The sequence below is a fragment of the Aspergillus melleus genome (genome assembly GCF_016097325.1).
Source record: "Aspergillus melleus strain CBS 546.65 chromosome Unknown contig1, whole genome shotgun sequence".
NCBI lineage: Eukaryota > Fungi > Ascomycota > Eurotiomycetes > Eurotiales > Aspergillaceae > Aspergillus > Aspergillus melleus.
In genome coordinates this window covers 4,765,589-4,783,063 of record NW_025763370.1, presented here as the reverse complement: position 1 = coordinate 4,783,063, position 17,475 = coordinate 4,765,589, and the positions used below count along the sequence as shown (strand labels likewise).

At 53.5% G+C, this 17,475-nt stretch overlaps 6 protein-coding genes across 7 annotated transcripts; 2 read left to right on the top strand and 4 right to left on the bottom strand.

The window, feature by feature from the left end:
* Positions 1-260: 260 nt before the first annotated feature.
* Positions 261-3,589, bottom strand: SFB3 (Sec23/Sec24 family protein; the record flags this gene model as incomplete). The annotated part of the gene is made up of 6 exons (XM_046083347.1): positions 261-895; positions 949-1,140; positions 1,193-1,630; positions 1,686-2,026; positions 2,083-2,180; positions 2,240-3,589. The coding sequence occupies 6 exons, from the start codon at positions 3,587-3,589 to the stop codon at positions 261-263; spliced, it is 3,054 nt and encodes a 1,017-aa protein (XP_045939304.1).
* Positions 3,590-4,308: 719 nt separating this feature from the next.
* Positions 4,309-5,102, top strand: TPO5_2 (polyamine transporter tpo5; the record flags this gene model as incomplete). Its single annotated transcript, XM_046083346.1, has 3 exons — positions 4,309-4,365; positions 4,422-4,825; positions 4,886-5,102. 3 exons carry the CDS (start codon positions 4,309-4,311, stop codon positions 5,100-5,102), a joined length of 678 nt encoding a protein of 225 aa, XP_045939303.1.
* Positions 5,103-5,297: 195 nt separating this feature from the next.
* TPO5_1 (amino acid permease) lies at positions 5,298-6,408 on the top strand (the record flags this gene model as incomplete). Its single annotated transcript, XM_046083345.1, has 4 exons — positions 5,298-5,611; positions 5,695-6,024; positions 6,171-6,242; positions 6,321-6,408. The coding sequence occupies 4 exons, from the start codon at positions 5,298-5,300 to the stop codon at positions 6,406-6,408; spliced, it is 804 nt and encodes a 267-aa protein (XP_045939302.1).
* A 183-nt stretch (positions 6,409-6,591) lies between these two features.
* On the bottom strand, positions 6,592-9,937 carry LDX57_001699 (cleavage polyadenylation factor subunit CFT2). The gene has a single exon (XM_046083344.1). It carries the CDS (start codon positions 9,031-9,033, stop codon positions 6,631-6,633), a length of 2,403 nt encoding a protein of 800 aa, XP_045939301.1. The 5' UTR covers positions 9,034-9,937; the 3' UTR covers positions 6,592-6,630.
* A 1,240-nt stretch (positions 9,938-11,177) lies between these two features.
* Positions 11,178-13,207, bottom strand: LDX57_001698 (uncharacterized protein). The gene is made up of 3 exons (XM_046083343.1): positions 12,833-13,207; positions 11,486-12,768; positions 11,178-11,431 (listed from the first exon to the last, which is right to left on the bottom strand). Exons 2-3 carry the CDS (start codon positions 12,324-12,326, stop codon positions 11,229-11,231), a joined length of 1,044 nt encoding a protein of 347 aa, XP_045939300.1. The 5' UTR covers positions 12,327-12,768; positions 12,833-13,207; the 3' UTR covers positions 11,178-11,228.
* A 262-nt stretch (positions 13,208-13,469) lies between these two features.
* On the bottom strand, positions 13,470-17,460 carry CWH43. 2 transcript variants are annotated; one of them, XM_046083342.1, is made up of 8 exons: positions 17,211-17,460; positions 16,606-17,152; positions 16,375-16,544; positions 16,266-16,304; positions 16,124-16,208; positions 16,023-16,068; positions 14,162-15,969; positions 13,470-14,074 (listed from the first exon to the last, which is right to left on the bottom strand). In XM_046083342.1, exons 3-8 carry the CDS (start codon positions 16,437-16,439, stop codon positions 13,916-13,918), a joined length of 2,202 nt encoding a protein of 733 aa, XP_045939299.1. In that variant the 5' UTR covers positions 16,440-16,544; positions 16,606-17,152; positions 17,211-17,460; the 3' UTR covers positions 13,470-13,915. The 2 variants fall into 2 exon arrangements, with proteins under 2 accessions (XP_045939299.1, XP_045939298.1); XM_046083341.1 differs by having other exon boundaries at positions 16,418-16,544.
* Between the last annotated feature and the right edge of the window lie 15 nt (positions 17,461-17,475).

Sequence of the window (17,475 nt, the reverse complement as noted above, 5' to 3'; positions counted from 1 at the left end):
TTCTTTCTTCCTTCCTTCGTCCCTTCTTTCGTTCTTCTTTCTCCTTCCATGACCCAAGAATTCGATGGGATTGGTTCGCACTAACAGATACCTGCCTAGAAAAGATGAAAGAAAGGAAGAAAAATATGAGAAATGAAAAAAGCTAATAGGCTGTACCAATTCAAATCAAACTCTTCTTCTCTCGCTACTACATACATTCCCCTCTCTTTTCCCCTCTCCTGTCTTCCCCCCTGTCAATTGACAGAGTCTAGACCCCCATACTACCAATACGGGGCCCGTAATCCGGCCAAACTAGTCAAGGACGCGTCGGCCGAGGCATCCTCCCGCTTGCGATGTCCAGCCAGCTCCAGGTTGATTTGTCGGTGGACGTGGACCAGCCAGTCCACGTAGCTCTGCGCCTCGTTGTTGCGGTCCTCCAGCAGTAAGCGGGCGAACTCGTACTCGGCGCCGTCCAGACCCTGGCGGGCCAGCTGGATCGTCACGGCCTTGGAGCCCCGGATCGTCGAGAAGTACTGGATCAGGTTGCGCACCTGCGCGTTCAGATGCGTCTCCAGTAGCGGGATCGACGACGTCTGCGGGTTGAGCGCCTGCAGCGAGTTGTGGCCTTCGCCGAATAGGTCTTCGAGCAGGTTGGGTGACACCTGCGCGTGCAACCACAGTAGACACACCTGTCCGTTGTCGACGAGATAGGCGCCTCCCTCCTCGATCTTGGAGTAGCTGGCCCGCAGCGACGGCGGCACCTGTAGTTGTCCCTGCTCGTTGGGGAACCCGTCTTCGGGCTGCATGTTGTGGATGGGGATGATGCGCGGATACAAGTACAGCGAGAGCTCCGTGCATCCTATCGATCGGAGCATGCGCATGTCGTGGATCCTTCGGTCTGATGCTTCTTGTCCACCTGTCTGGATTTAGCATTTGCGTTTCTTTCTTGTCTTACAGACTCGAGCTTACCCTTCAGTGCTCGCGACTTAAGCAAGCTCAACATGTACATGGAAAACTCCTTCAAGTTCTCCGGCAACACCAGTTGCCCCGGCGGATGCGATCCAGAGAAGATCTTGCGATAACCACTGAAGATATCCACCGTCTTTTCCGCGACGCTGGCCCGGATGTCCTTGAGCGACTTGTCCACCGTTTTGGCCGCAGCTATCAAAACAGTCAGCAAAATTCCAGAAGAACATCAATGACATGCACTCACCCTCCTTGGCCATGATGCTGACCACAGCATCCTGGTCGATAAACTTCATCGTCTCCAAACCGCCCTCGTTGACCGACGCCACCGTGTTGATGCAGCGCACCCGGCGCTGTCCGTTGGCCGACGTGTACAGCAGGGCCGCCTGGAAGTGCGCGTCCAGCTTGGGATCCAGCTTGCCGTCGTAGCTGAACATAACGCCGATCGCCTTGTCCGCGTCGATGGCCCCGATCTCCAGGTCCGCTCCCAGCGCATGTTGCACGAAGTTGCCGTGGTATCCTGACACCTGCAATCCGTTCGAGCAGCGCACCTTCATCAGAGCCTGGTATCCGGTCTCACGAGTGGCCGCATGCGCGATCTCTCGCGACAACTTCAGGAGATCCCGTGGCGCGTGGAAATTAGGGTAGAAGAACGTCTCTCCGCCCGTCACTTCAGCAATGTGGCCTGATTCGAGGTCAGCCGTTGTAATGATCACATCTTCCATTGTCAAGGTACTTACCAACTGTCGCCACATCCACGTAGGTTCCGCCAGGCGCCGCCATGAACAAGTCCACGCCGATGCCCGCCTCCGCCAGCTTGCCAGCCGCATTTCGCCAGTCGGCATGCTCGGTCGTGAAGAGCTTCCGCTCCGCGTCCGTCCCATGTACCTTGGGATCTTCCCGCATAACCAGCGCGCCGGGACCCGAGTTGGGGAGGCTGGACACGGCGGCGATGACCTTTCCACCGGTCGCATGCAGCGCAGACAGCGCCGCATTGAGCGCGGGCAGCAGCGCCACCTCCGGCGTCTTGACGTGGGAGAAAATGGTGGGGATTTGTTGCAGAAGAGAAGTAATCACATCCCTAGGACGTATGTTAGTATGGCTCAAACAGACCACAAAGACGAGTTGGTCACATACTTGGATTCGTAAGGATCGACAAACAGTCCATCACTCAAGGGGACAAACGGCTCCTGCAGATCAGTCATGACCATCATCTGCGCGCGGTCGAGTTGCGCCTGGTTCTATGTCAGCATCTGTGGTTTCTTTGACAACCCTCAGAACGTGAAGATCTTACACTCAGGTTGTAGAAGTGCACCTCCCGGTCAAAGGTAACAATTCCGATCTTGGCCCCCTCGGGTATTCGTCGCGGCGACTCGCCCTCCTCGGTGTTTTCCGTGTCGTAGAGCGCGTTCAGGATACCCCGGCAGGCCCCCTTCAAGAACCCTCGGTTGATGGACTCTTGGCTAACATCGATCATAAACAACAGCTGCAATCCCACGGGCTCCTTGTTCCAGTATTCCTTGGGCACCACAAATTCGACGGTTCCCATCATCAATTCTGGACGTTGCATGCGGTCGATGCGCGACCCCGACGGGTCCACGGGGGCAAAGTATTCGGGCGGCACGTCGTTAGGGAAGGTACACATGTTGCAGACAAACTTGTTTCCGCCCGATCGAAAGCTCATGAAGGGATTGATGTAGGTACGGCATCGACGGCATCGCGGCGGTCCAGCGTCGCCAAAGTCCAACACGGGGACGGGCTGTTCGCCCGGGTCCTGACGAGCCAATGGCTGCAGGATCATTCCCAGCGGCAGCGCGGTCGAGGTGAGGAAGTCGGAAGCGGAGGGGATGTTGTTGAGAGTGAGACGGGCGTATTTGGGAGACGAATTGCCTTGGTCATGGGCCACGAAGGGCACGGCGGCCGGCGGAGGGAGATGGCGTTCCATCGTAGGGTAGACATGGTTGAAGTAGTACTGGGCGGGGAGGTCGCGAGATCGAGGGATGCTGGGGATCTGCTCCGGATCAATCTTGCCCTGCGTCGGCACCGAACCTGGCGCGCCCGTTCCTGGGAAACCCGGTTGTTGTTGCATGCCCATGGCGGGACTGACGCCCCCAACGGCCGGAGAAACCGACCGCGGTGCCTGGTTCAACCCCGTGTTCAAGAACTGCGACGTCGGTTCGGGGGCCACCATGCCAGGCATCTGTTGTGGGACAGAGCCCGACGACGAGGCCCCGCCAATGTCGTGGTGGGCATGACGATGCTTCTTCTTGGAGGCGCGGGCCCCGCCCTCACCCACGATTCCCAACCCACTCATCTGCGACGCCAATCCGGCCATCGAGGGGTCCACGGGAGGACTCACGGCGGCCTGGGGATCTGCATTGTATCCGAATTGCGGACTAGGAGCGAGACCGCGCGCCGGCGGGGGTTGTTGTAGTTGCTGCGGATGTTGTTGGTATTGTTGTTGCGGGGGAGGAGCGCCGTAGGTGGACCACTGATTCGGAGGCGGACTCCCGTAAGGAGCACCGGGCTGAAGGGGAGAAGGACCAGGAGGGAAGGCGGCAGGAGGCGATTGCATTCGATTGGGATCGGAGGAATCTGCGACAGGCTGGCCGTAGGCATTATACATAGGGGGATAGTCGGCCATGGTGGATCATAGTCGGGGGAAGAATCCGGTTGGTTAAAGAAAGGAGGACCGAACGGACGGGGGAGAGAGAAAGGACAGCAAGACCAAGAATGCGAAAGCGAAATGGAAAACCCAGCGAGAGAATCGCGGGTGAAGCAGCGACGAGGAGCAGAAAAGCCGAGAGGGCGAAGAAGTGAAGCGCATCAACATCAAGCAACGTAGACAAAAACAGCCCGGATCAACGTTGCTCCGCGCACGAGGTGTTCCTTGCCCTAGAAAGACACGATGAAGGACTCTAGTCCGTCCTCAAAGAACTTCTGGTTTCTGTCGGTGGTTTTGATCGAAATGAAGGCTAATTAATGATATTCTACTGAAACAATCTGGAATAATGTCTGACTATCTGTCCGATATCTCCAATATCCCGGCATGCTGGCCCGATCCCTTGCATCCCACCGACTGCCCCTGATAAGCGCTTCATCGGATCAATGGCCTATAATTGCATTCCGTCTCTGCAGGACAAACGGGTCGAGAGATTGGCAAATGGACAGACTCGGACCGTTACTCAACGTCCGATTGCCGCTTTAATTAACTGATCGACTGGGCGGGGCTCTTCTTCACCGTCTCTTTAGCACCGACTAGCATCATTCTGATACCGAGATAGAACTCAATTTTCTTTTTATTCTGTCGCCGTCCTCTGCACATTGTTGTTTCAACTCGACAGAAATTCAAATACCAATATCATGGTCACCATATCCGACGACGACGAGCTCCTGCTCGCTCGAATCGGTTACAAACAAGTCCGCCCTTCCCCTTTTCTATTCTCTTAGTCTATCCACTAACCTACTATCCCCAGGAACTGAAGCGCGAATTCTCCAAATGGTCCACCATCTCCTATGCCATCTCCATCCTCGGTATTTTAGGCTCCGTTCCCGCGACTTTTGGTGCTCCTCTAGCGGCCGGAGGGCCCGCCACCGCCGTCTGGTGCTGGGCCTTCGGCTCATGCATGGCGCTGTGTATCGGCAGCTCCGTGGCTGAGTTGGTGTCGGCCTATCCCACGGCAGGGGGTATGTACTTTGTCACGAAATACGTGGTCCCTGAGGAACATGTGCCGGTGTTTTCGTGGGTGCAGGGCTGGTGCAATCTACTCGGTCAAACGGCCGGCGTAGCCAGCGTGACATACACGGTGAGTCAGATGTTGTTGGCGGCGGCGAGTATGAATTCAGGGCTGGTTGGAGGTGGAGTGTATAGATATTCTCCGTGAGTTGTCTGATCTTGTTCGTGGCCAATTCATAGATTTAATGACTTGCATTGGTGTAGAACTGCCGTTGATACGGTCCTCTTGGCTATAGTCATGCTCTGCGTGCTGGGGGTGATTTGCTCGCTGACAACGAAGACCCTGCATCGCATTATCTTCTGGTTTGCCCCAATTAACAGTATGCTTGATAGAAAGATCATGTCAAGACAGAACCTATGGCTCACTGTTTCCAGTCACGGCGACCATCATCATCTGCTTCGTCCTGCTCTCCTCGCCTGACAAGCAGTCCGCCAGCTGGGTCTTCACGCACTTCACCGACGGATCCGGATGGGGTTCCAAGATCTTCTCGTTCCTGTTAGGATTCATCTCCGTTGCCTGGACCATGACCGACTATGATGGCACCACCCAGTCTGACCCTCCCTCCTCTTCTCACACCTCAAACCAACCAAACCACTAACAAAAAACACAAACAGTATGTCCGAAGAAACCCACGACGCAGCCTCCCTCGGCCCCCTGGCCATTCAATCCGCCGTCATCGTCTCCGGGCTCATGGGCTGGCTGCTGACTATCTGTCTCTGCTTCTGCATCACCGACCTCGACGCCATCCTAGACACTCCCACGGGCCTCCCCGCCGCACAGATCTTCCTGAACGCTGGTGGCCAGACCGGTGGCACTATTATGTGGGGGTTCGCGATCCTAGTGCAGTTCTTCACTGGCTGTTCTGCTATGTTGGCGGATACGCGCATGGCGTATGCTTTTGCGAGGGATGAGGCGGTGCCGTTTTCAAGGTATCATTCCAACCAACCCATATCCCAAACCCACCCCTCCAAACAATCCAAGACAAACACTAACCCAACCCCCTCAAAAACAGAACCCTCTCCAAAATCAACCCCACCACAAAAACCCCCCTCAACGCCGTCTGGTCCGTAGTAGGGGCCAGCATCCTCCTCACAGCCATCGCAATCGGATCCACGCAAACCGCGACCGCCATCTTCAGCATCACGGCACCCGCGCTCGACCTATCCTACGTGTCCGTGATCCTGGCGCATCGCATCTACCGAGACCGGGTGCCGTTTGTGGAAGGACCGTTTTCGTTGGGACGGTGGAGGGGAGTCGTGAATTGGGTGTCGATCGTTTGGGTGGTTTTCATAAGTGCGGTGTTGTTTTTTCCACCGAGGGTGCCGGTTACGGGGGTTAATATGTATGTTTCCTCCCTCCCCCCCGCTTTTCTTCTGGTGATGATGGATTCTGCCTGTTGTGTTGGTTTGGTTTGGTTTGATTTGATTTGGGGGTTTGGGGTTTGTGCGGAAGAGTGATCGAGGGAGACGCTGACTATCCATCGACTAGGAACTATGGGATCTTTGTGGGTGCGTTTATCGGATTGTTTGCGCTGGTCTGGTGGTGGATTTCTGGGAAGGGGTGAGTTTCTCTTTTACCTTTCTTATATCTCTGCTTCTATTGTTTCTTCGTCTGGTTGATTTACTGACATGCGTGGAGAAAATATACTGGTCCTCGGACGAACGACTATATCCAGGGAATACCGACCGAGGAGTTGGACGACGAATGCTATGGCACGTTTCATTGATTACTTGCATTGAGTGCACAGATGACAAAATTTAGATTGTCATATAGTCTATAGATGATAGGAATACAGCCTCAACACTAGAATGAAATATATCTGGATATCCCGGAAATGCTACATGCTTTCACCCTATATCACATCACATAACAAACATAGCATAGCATACAAATACATCATGAACGCTCAATCTCGATCCAAGTCCAACCCCCAGACCCAAACAAATGCTTAGCTTCCCGCAACCACCGCAAGACCCTCGTAGATCTTTCGTTTAACGGCAAGGAAACTGCCTGCGCCGCCGCGTAGAGTCCCCGCCGTGGCTAACTGGGCGGCTGCTTCGATCTCGATCCTCCCCGTGCCGGATTTACGTACCGCAACCATCCCGTCGATCAGGAGGGTTCCCTCGCCGCGGAATTCCGCCTTGTGGCCGGAGCCCTGCATGAGCTTGCGCAGGTCCGCAAGTCGCAGATCGCCGACGTGCAGGGGGCGCGTCATGGACCGAGTTCCTGCGGCCATGTTGGCCGGGAGAGTGTCCAGCATTGGGTAGACGTCTGTCTTGTCTGTCGTCGTCGTTGGGGGTTTGGCCTCGTCCGCTGCCGGCGGTACGGTCTCGGGTTCAGCGTCCCCGGCTAGGAGTTTTTGCTTCTTATGGGGCGAGTCTGTCGCATCCTCTGCGCTCCGCTCTGGTGCTCGCAATTGTCCCGTGAGTGTCACGACCCCCAGGCTACGGACGTGCTGCCATTTCAGTCGGCGAACAAGACTGTTGCTCAATTTGACCATCCAGGCGTTGGTGTCAACGCTGGCATCGATGACCTCGCCATTGGCAGGAGTGAAGATGACAGCCAGATCCTCATGAGACACGTCCATGCCCGCCTTCGCGACGAGAAGTTTCTTGCATTCCGTCGCCAGCGCGGTGGTCTCTTCTTTCATACCGCCCACCAGGATCAGCTTGCGCGGCTGGATCAGCGGGATGAGCATCTCTAAGCTTCGCTTGTCATGCAGACCGGTGAAATCCACATACGCCAGACGCGCGTTGATCGTGAGCGAGCTCTTCTCATAGACCGCCTTTGCAGGACCTTCAAAGGCTTGCTCGTCGGCGGCATCAGGCTCGGCCGCAGCATCGGCGTCCTCCTTGTCTGAATCTTCTTCGTCCGTGACACTGCTGCCGTCGGCCGCGCTTGTGCCTCTCCGCTGAGCGCCATCAGCCATGTGCGCCCGCTTGGGGCCTCCATTGGGTCCGGTCTCGTCCCATCGTCGCTTTTGACCAAGTTTGGTCTGGGAATCTGAATGCCGTTGTTGCATGTCGGCCTCCTCACGTTCTTCGGCACGCAGATATTCCTCCGGTCGAATGAACTCTCCGTACTCGTCGCCCTTCTTGCGCGGTGCGACGTACGGGAACATTCGCTCGCGACCCTTCTTGCCCCGAACGTCGTAGTCGAACACATTCTTCCGCCGCAGCAGAACGTTGATACCAAGGTCTTCGTCGCTAAGTCCAAGCTTGTTGCGGTTAACGTGTGCCAGAGAAGTCGAGAAATTTAAGACTCGTCCCTGTTGCTCCTCTTCGGAATCCTCTGATGACGAACTGGACCGGTCATCCAGCGCATCCGCTGCAGTGTCCAGGGCTTCTTGGCCTCGAGCCTGAGATGTGTCTTGGAGTTGTCGTTGCGTGGCAAGATACTGTTGATAAACAAGCTGCTCTCCGGCGTCTAGAGGCGCTCGCTGGACGTCGGTCCAGGCTAGCTCTCGTCCGCCACTGTGAATCTGCTCGATTGTCTCCCCATCAGACGCCTTCTCCAGCGCAACTCCGTCTTTTCTTTCTTCGTACCATTCCCAGATCATACTTCCCAGTGTCTTCCGTCGGGTCTCGTCCTGTTCCACGGGAAGTCGCTCCTTGTGAAGCGATTCCGTCAACAGCAAGAGGTTGTTAGGGCCCTCCGCCACCAACCGAAGAGACTCCTTTGCGAAACCCCAGTCGAGGGATGTGTCTGACGCAAGAACGACTTTGGGCGTAGGATCACTCAGGATCTTCTCCAGCCGCTTCCTTCGCTCCACAATCTTCAGATGCTTGAATGTGAACGGAGCGATTCCTTTCTCTTCGCCCTTGCTATTTGCCTGACCGCCAGAACGTTGGCCATCCGCCCCGCCCCGGGACTGGCCGGTCGTGGCGTCGACACCCTCAGCTGCTTCGAACTCCCGCACGATATTCTCATCCATCCATTCTATCATACTCCGCGCAAGGCGCATCGTGGTGTGAGCCTTTCTCCCAGCCAGATACAGCCCCGCGCCCTTCAGCGCATCGCCTTGCTCATTCGCCGCAGCATCGCGCCACGCGTGCTCCAGCGCATAAGCAAGTTCCAGGACACGAGCGCTGGTATCGGTCGGGATTAGAACGGTCCCACCTTTGGCAAGGGAACTCCGAACCATATCCAGTAAGAGATCATCGCGCTTCTTGCGACCCCCGGGGAGTGCGAACTTGTCACCACCGCGCGTGCTACAGACCAGAGCGGTTGGTTTGCGCAGCTGTTCAATGACTTCCGCCCCGCTGGCCCCGGATCCTCCGAACCATGCCGCACCGGCCACCACGCTCTCTCGAGCCTGGTTCCAATCGACTGCGTACACAATCGACTCCATGCCATGTTGCACATGCCATATCGTTCCACCCACAGTATGTCCAGCATTGTAGGCTGTCAACGTCAGGCCGTTCAGCGGCGGAGAGAAAGGTGAGGCAAGCGGTTCGTGAGGCTGCGAGTATTTCAACGGGTGAATGAAAGAGAAATATCGGGCAATATCTTCGGCGGTCGGGGGCTGTAGCAGAATCCGTCCGGAGTGGCTCGCAGCGCCTGTTGTTCCGTTTCCCTCGGCGACCGCTGGCGCAGCAGTGGGCGCCCCAGACTCGGAGACCGAGGTTGTCGGTAGAAACGTAGCTGCTAGTGGGGATGATGCATATAAGTCCTGGAGCAGTGTGCGACCGAGAGCGATAACAGGACTAGTAGCGTAAACGGGGATCTGAGTAAAAAGGGGAAAGGCCTTGCAGCAGTGCGCAAAGGCACCGATATGTGCGGGAGTCGCGTGTGTTAAGAGGATCAGGGATAGGGTCGGAATATGTCTATTTCAAAGAAAGTCATTAGAGACCTTTGCAACTTCACACGCCAGGCGCAACAAACAAATAGGTGGAAGAGGGCGCTCACTTTTCTAATTCCTGCAGATCAAGCGGATCAAAGGTATCGCCCCAGCCCACGTCGACAAGGATCTTGATTCCACCATCAAGCTCCAGAATCGACTGGGAAGCTTTTGACGAGGAAGACTGAGCCCCCAGCAAGGGCGTGAATGTGAACATGTTGGCTGGTCTCGTTGTTTAGAAGTTCAGTATTCCCGGAGTGCGCCGACCGCACGATGGGATCTGCTGTCTGGAAGTATGTACTCTGGGGAGGGACACTTGCACCGCAAGTCATCAGCCCAGAGAAAGATAGTTTGAGCACAGCAAGGCAAGAGACTCCAACTACCGTGACATATTCAGCGGCATGGCAAAGCAATGGTGAAACGGAGAAGATGCGATGATGAAAGACAACGCGGAAAGGAAGAACAATGAGCTGGTTTGTCTGGTTTGCATTGTTTGGCTTGGCTGCCCGATCAGGGTTAGCCTCATGCTTAGCCGGCCCTATTTTAGCAGTTTAGAAATGGAATCAGATTCTACGGAGTAGATGAGTAGTAACTCAAGATATTTAGACGAGGGGTTATCCCTAGGGCAATATAATACATCCACGGTAGTAGTCTTGGTTTGCTCTATCGATAAAGGCCCGAAACAGGTAGCTATTACAAATTAATCGAAGCACAAGAACGTCGTTGCAACTAATAACCTATATCAACCTCCTATATCAACCTCTTATAAGAGAGATGATCGAGCATTCAATATGAGCCCTGAAGGTTTTATCTATTATTCCACTTAAAGTGTCTTCCAAACTCTTCGAAAGCTTCTCCTGTCTTCTTGCATAACCGCCGAATCGTAAAGCCGTTGTGAACCCAACCTATATCCAAAGGTCTTCGAAGGAAGTATTTGATCTTACTTCTTCATTGCAGAATTTTCCAGAGCATCTGTGAGTTTCCGTAACTCCCTTTCATGTTCCTCATCTCTGGGCGAGGGTGGTCTCTTACCCTCCGAGTCGTCTCCTTCCGCCATGAAAACCCAAAACGATGAATTCCGAGCATTATGCTCGTGAGGCCAGTGCTTTCGCATGTCGGGAATGCCGAGCTGTTTGCAGATTTGAGACGCGTCGTCTTCCGGAGAAGTAGGCGTATACAATTCTTGCTTCTTCCGCCCGATTTGATGACCCTTGAGTATTGTTTCTTGATCTATTTCGCTCATAACACCACAAACTGGGACGATACCATCATCGGACGCCGCAGGACCTTAATCTTTCCATTGGAAGCCCTCCTTCACATCTTCTGATCGGAACAGGGTGGTATCCTGCTGGTCGCGCCCATCTCGAATCGCTCTTAGCAAACCTCCCGGCAAACACCATATGTTCTCGCCGAAATAGCTCAAGAGCTCAATCAGGAGTATCAAATATGCGCTGCTTACCATCGGGCGTCGAACTCTCTTCGGTCACTATCGAGAAAAGCGTTAGCTCATGAACCATTCACGGGAGAGGAATGCGGTATGCAAGGGGGCAAGAACAAGGAATGCGACCCTCTCCTGCGGGGGGCTTTTTGTTATCAGCCATTTTATGATGGCCTATTACAGCGAAGTGCTAAATATAACTGTGGAGGGATAAAATGTGGGTAAGGGAATGACAGAAACGCAGTAAACGTAGTACTAGAGACGATCGCTAGATGATCTTGAATGCGTATAGAAAAAGGCAAAGAAACATGCTCAACACCAGCAGGATGACAATGAACCATATCCATCTGTACTCACCGATGGAAGCGGACGGGGTGCTGTTCGTGCCTTCCTCGTCGGAGTCAATATAGAGTCGGCGGCTCCGTCTCGGGGGTGTACTGTTAGCGTGGGTTAAACTCTCGGGCTTTGGGACTGTTCGATGAGTTAGTCCACTGTAGATTGGCAAGGCGGGTTTTATATACATACGGGCTCGCTCTGCCAAAGAGGGACGTGCGTAATCTGGGAATTGGAAAAACCTCCCATCTCGGCTGCCCGGAGTCGGGCCCATTTCCTCCTGTTGAGTCACATCGAGAGTGGCTGGCGCAGGCGGAAGTGGCGGAATAGGGTCTTCGTTCTCTTGGTAGTCGCCATCATTTCTATCCCATATTTCCTTTCTGATCCTAAGTCTCTCGATCGGATCATTCAAAGTGGTTTCCAGAACATTATACGCGTATGTTCTCAACCAACTGTCCCCTGAGTTCAGCGCATACGCAAATGGTCCGGCATCAAATACCCATTCTAGTTCGTCTGCAGCCGAGGCTGGGGATTTAAGGCTCACGCTGGCTCGGGAACTCTGTGGGAATTTCCGTTCCAGGAGCCAGCGGGGAGCACGCACGTTATGTCCAATGTATATATTCAGGGTCATGTATTTGGGATCAAAATGCATGCCATGAGATGAAGTTGTTGTCGCAGCTGTGCTAGAGGAACCTAAAGCCTGAGGTGCTGGCTGGTTGATGTGCGCCGCTGGCGGTGCTTGGGGCGAAATTGGTGAGTTTCGACGGCTGTCTGGCTGCTTGCTTCCAGGGTTCTTGGTGAGCTTTTGAAGTGCCGCGCGCGCATTGGCAAGTGCACGTGGAGGACTGGTTATGTTTGCGGGGCCGGTAGCTGTAGGGCTGGGCTTTCCTGATCCCTTCGGTTCAACTTCGGTGCTCGCTTCTGGAGCCTGAGAGACTTCCACGTGCTCAACATGCGGGTTATCAGAGTCGAAGGAGTCCCTATCCAGCCCGAGAGGGGCAGACTTCTGGCTTTTGCTAGGAAGGCCGGCCATGATAGTTCACTTAGGTCTCTTGTATAAAGAGAGGCTAGATGGGATAACAGGGCTGTAGCTGCGCTGAAGGCCTGAGGGCTAGAATATAGGGATCTCTGGTGTAAAGAATGTTGGGCGCTGTCGTCAAAGAACGCTCACGCATCAGCAAGAGCAATGAGACCTGGAGAAAGATCAGTACCGCGGATCAATAGGCCACTTGCTCTAATATTGGTCTAGAGAGACCAGGGACAAGAGTACCAGTGGTATATTTGAGAGATGACCTTGTCTTCTTCTCCTCTGAGGCTGTTGCGTAGCCTCTACTGACGGCAGAAATAGCACAAAGAACCAGAATGCAAAATGAACGATTTTTCTTAAACGCAGTGTGGCTCTAGAGCTTCTTTGTTATGTCTCGGTAGTACAAAGGTACCGATAAACCGCAAACCGTTCACAGAAAAGACCAGTACTGCGCGGGAAATGTTAACAACATCCAAGAGCTGACGTGGTTATAAAGAACTCAACGGACTTACCCCTGGGAGACACTAAATCGGAGTCAACAACAACAACAACAATAACAAAGAGCCAGTCAGCCAGTCACCGGTTACATCCCGAGGGCATTCACTCCAATTTCCTGTCTGCATCTATCAAGGGCAACGTTCCTGGGGTAAGGAAGAATTACAGAGCAATTCTGCTTTCCTTGGCCAGGAATTTCGAAATCCAGTTGCTAGACCTAAAAGCCTTGGCCGTGAACTTTGCCAGTCCCCCCAAAGTCCAACAATGTCCGAGCGGCTGCCACTAAACTTCGTGACAAAGGTCCCATTATCCTATACTCAAAAATCAGCAGATGACCTTGGTCACAATCAACCAGGGAGAAGTATAGTAGGAAGAAAAAACCCTCCCCTTGTTTCCTATAATCTGGTAGGAAAAGGTTCCCTGCTTCGTTAGGTAAAGATATTAGGCTGGTGATCGACAAAGAAAGGCAAAGAGCATTCCTCGGAAAATAGCGACCGAATTGGATCAACAGATTCCAGGGACAGTGATCACGAGACCAGGAAAGGATGAGTTTGTTTTCGAGTCATGGAGAGGCCAAAGGCTTAGTGCGTGTGTAGATGGTGGAGAGGGCGCTCTGGCTGTAATAGGGACGTCATATTCTATAAAAGCATAATTGAGTGTCTCATGAAACCTGATTTTGCCGATCATGCAGTGACCTGGACAGAGTGAGACATTATGGTGTCACTATCCTAGACCAACGCGTGGGGAGAGTTGAGCGTAACATTCCGCAGCCCTGCCGGTGAACACGATAAGGTTTTCAGGGTCCTCCAGCAGGGTGACGAATTATGTACCGTAGCCGACTCTTACTGCATACATATGGTCTGGTTGGAAGGGCTGGTTTTGTGATCGACAATAGTTCCAAAAATTAAATACAGATATATTCGACTATAAGTCCTTTTACAGAGTCATAACAACTAAAGCTAGCGATTAGCTATGAAAGTACTGGTATGCTCAGCCTATGAAACCTTGTACTCAACGTGTTTGTCAAATGGTAACATAGAAATGCCGAGAGCATGAAGAAAGGATACACCTTGCTTCTTCAACGGGACAGGGTCGATAGCTTATTGCCAGTATCTGGGTTCATCAAACACATGATAGCGGTGGCCACGGACGCCTTGGCCGCGGAAAAGTCCAGGGAATTGTCGGCCCTGAGGTACCATTTCCTCCGGAATGCGCATCTCATTCTCGGGCTCGGGCTCTCCCACCACAAACTTTCCGACCTGGTCATATGAAAAGAATGAATTAGTACAAAAAGAAAGAAAGAGTTTTTCAGGAGAATAATCAACTAAGAAAAGTTCCGAGCTTACCTGAATCTCAGTGTCCGTAATAGAGTCACGGCTAACACGAGCATAGCCTGTTCTCTTCAGCTTCTTGTAAAGGATGTATTCGCACCAGCGGTCCCAGTCAGTGGGGTCAATATCCTTCATGCCACTGAGCTCGCTGACGTAGGTGTTGTAGTTGCCTTCCAGCGGCTTGGTGACCAGGTAACTGAGCAGGATCAAGGGGCGCGGGGACTCGCCCATCAGTTTCGACAGGTACTCTGTCTGGAGACGACGGTCCTCCGGATCCTCTTCCTGACCGGAGTGGAAGACCACAACGTCCACCAGTTCGCCGTACATGTCCAGAGTGGCGTGGATAGCAGGAGCAAGTTCACCGACAGGCGAGGGGAGGAGGTGGTGAGTAGAGTTGACAATCGGGAACTTGGAAAGCAGAGCGGAACCCCACGTGTGCTTGTTGGGGCCAGGCCCGAAGTCAGCATACATGCCCATTTCCTCAGCCAAAACCTGAGTGATATCGCGATTGCCCATGATAATGCGCTGGTTATCCGACTCAAGCAAGCCGATCACATCAAGCTCAAGCTCCTCAATCACCTGGCGCATACGCTGCTCAGAAGACCACATGTCGTTGTCGAGGCCGAAATGGACCGTCCAGATACCGGCGGTGACAACCTTGTCATCCTTGTGGTAAGGAACGTAATCATTGGTGGGGAAGCGCAGATAGGCGATGGCAACGGAAAGAAGCTGCAGGGCTGCAAGGACGTAGATGTAGTACGATCGCTGCCGGCGACCGCTGGGGCTGATCGTCTTGCTCTGCCTGTTCGATGAGTTTGTAACGGCAGCCGAAAAGACACCGGCACCGATGGAGAGCATGGTAGTGATCATGACCCAGTCAGTGTGCTCTCGCACGAGGGGTCCACCAGGGACGAAGGCATATGCCACAACCCAGACGTGGAAAAGAACCATGAACATAAAGAAGATACCGCCAACGCCGAAGGTGGTAACGGGCGAGTGGCGAACAGCCGACGCAATCAAGACCGGAGTAACCGCCAAGGTGTAGAAAGCGAGAATAAGGCCACCGTAGAAACCTGTCCAGTGGCTGTAGCACGTAAGCAGAGCGGCGCCCAAAGAACCAATGCCAAACGCCGTCCAGCTTCCGGTCAGAGCAGGATAGTAGAGGCCAAACACAAGCCCTGCGCCCATTGCGAAGATCGTGACCGCTCCATGGGGGACTGCAATAGGGCCACGCACGGGGTACCCTTCCCAAACCCAAGAGATCATAGTGCTGGAATCGGCCAAAAGAGAGGACATGACAAAGGTTATGCCACCAAAGCCGATTCCGGCCAGGATCGAAGAGCCCTTCTTAGGGTTCGGGGGCAGGTAGTCACCTCCGCTAGTCGGGCCTCTTCGATGCGCCCTCAGAACAGCAAGAACCGCAAGGAACAAACCAAGCTTGTTCCAACCTCCGTTTCCAGCGTGCATAGTTGGCCAGACGGGGTTGTTGGTCTTGAAAGCAAATTTGGCAATGCTCGACAAGATCAGACCCATTGCCCATGCGGTAATCCGGGACTCGAGTCTGGCATTGTTCGCCCTGTCCGCATACAGCTGACCAGTGAACGAAATACTGCCACAGCAGACAGCAAAGCCGGTCACAAAGAGCCGGTTGGAGGGGGTCTGCACCTGGTAGGCCAGCAGACCGGAAAGCGATAGGAAATGAACAAGACGAGGATTTTTCGTGACGGCGGCTTTCAATCCGGGAATAACAAAAAGAAGCGGCGAGGCAAAGCAGACGATAGCAGCCTCGTAACCGGAGATACCCATGTGCCACAGAGGGAAATCTACAAGTTGATCAGAGCAATCCCCTGATAGACAAAGAGTCAATAAAACTTACACCAGACCAAGAGTCCAAGCGCCGTCCAGGTAGACCAGAAGACGAACTACGTCTTTCTGTTAGTAATGAAATGTGAAGAAAAGGGCCAGGGCATCATTTACCCCGTTATAAACATCCGCTGCTGCGTCAATAATTTCGGTCCAGAAGAAACCTTCGCCAAAGGTGTTGCCAACGGGCTTGCCCTTCCTGACTACGAGTTAATTGCCAAAATCGTGGTTGCTCTGGAGATCAGATTATACACACTCTTTCTCGAGGACGGAGTCCGCCGTGGTCTTCAACTGCCTGAAGGATAAATCTTTAGAGCCCATTTTCTCTTTTAAGAACCAACCGCTGAATTTTCGAACAACTGTACATTTCTTCTCGTCTTGGTTTATTTCGGAAGCCACTGTACATACCCTCTGCTGATTCCTTTGACATCCCTCACCACAATCTCGAAGGCTTCGAAATCCAATGCGGTCACCGCATCAAATCCGACATCAAACAGAATGAGGGACCACTCGAAGAAGGCGTACTTCGTGTAGGCTGGACGGAGATTGTTTGTCAGCAACGAAGTTCCTATGAGCCGTAACAGCACTATACTTACCCCCAGCGACCTTGTGCACTTTGTGCTGAATGAAGAAATAGATCAATGGTACCAGGGTACCAAAGAAGAGGCTCGCCAAGACCTTTCGGTACTTGACAGCACGGCGATTGTTGGGGCTCAGGGCCAGGCAGCCGAGCGTCCACGGCAGCGTCGCAACCAGGTAGGAGATCATGAAGATGTCATGCCAGTCGTGGTCGTCTGTCGAAGTGACGTAGGTCCAGCCACCACAGGTAAATGTCCGGAACAATCCAACACCAGCGACGATCTTGGGGAGCGATGAGTTCGGGCGCGCGGTCAGGATGTACCAGAGGAATACGAGGGCGAATCGAGGACCGGAGGTGATGGCAATGAAGACTTGGAAGAAGGAGCGTTCAGGGTAGCGATCCCCAATGGTGGCCGACACGGAAGGAAACCATTCATCGGGATATCCGTAGTGTTCGTTCTGCACAATCTTCCGGAAATGCAAGGCCATTCCAACGATGAGAGCGCTGAAGAAGGCCGTGTAGGCAACGGCAGTATGCGTCCAGGCCACCCATTTTCCGTTCACCTGCGATGACAATCAGCAAAACACTAGGCCCAATGACATGATATTCATTAGCACTAACCGCCACAACGGCATCTCCATCCTTATATCGGGGTGCCATGGCAGCGCAGGAGACGCAGGGCCGGTCTCCAGGCAGTGTATGGAGGCCGAGGGGGAGAGGTAAACAAGGCTCAATTTAAAGGTAAGAGGACAAAAGAGCGTCGAGAAAAAGAAAAAATGAAGAGAAAAAGAAAGAGAAAGAGAGAACGAATCGACCAACGAAAACCGCACGGCAAAGAGGTCGCTAGAACCCCTGAAGTAGCAGGCAAACGCAACGTAAGATGGAA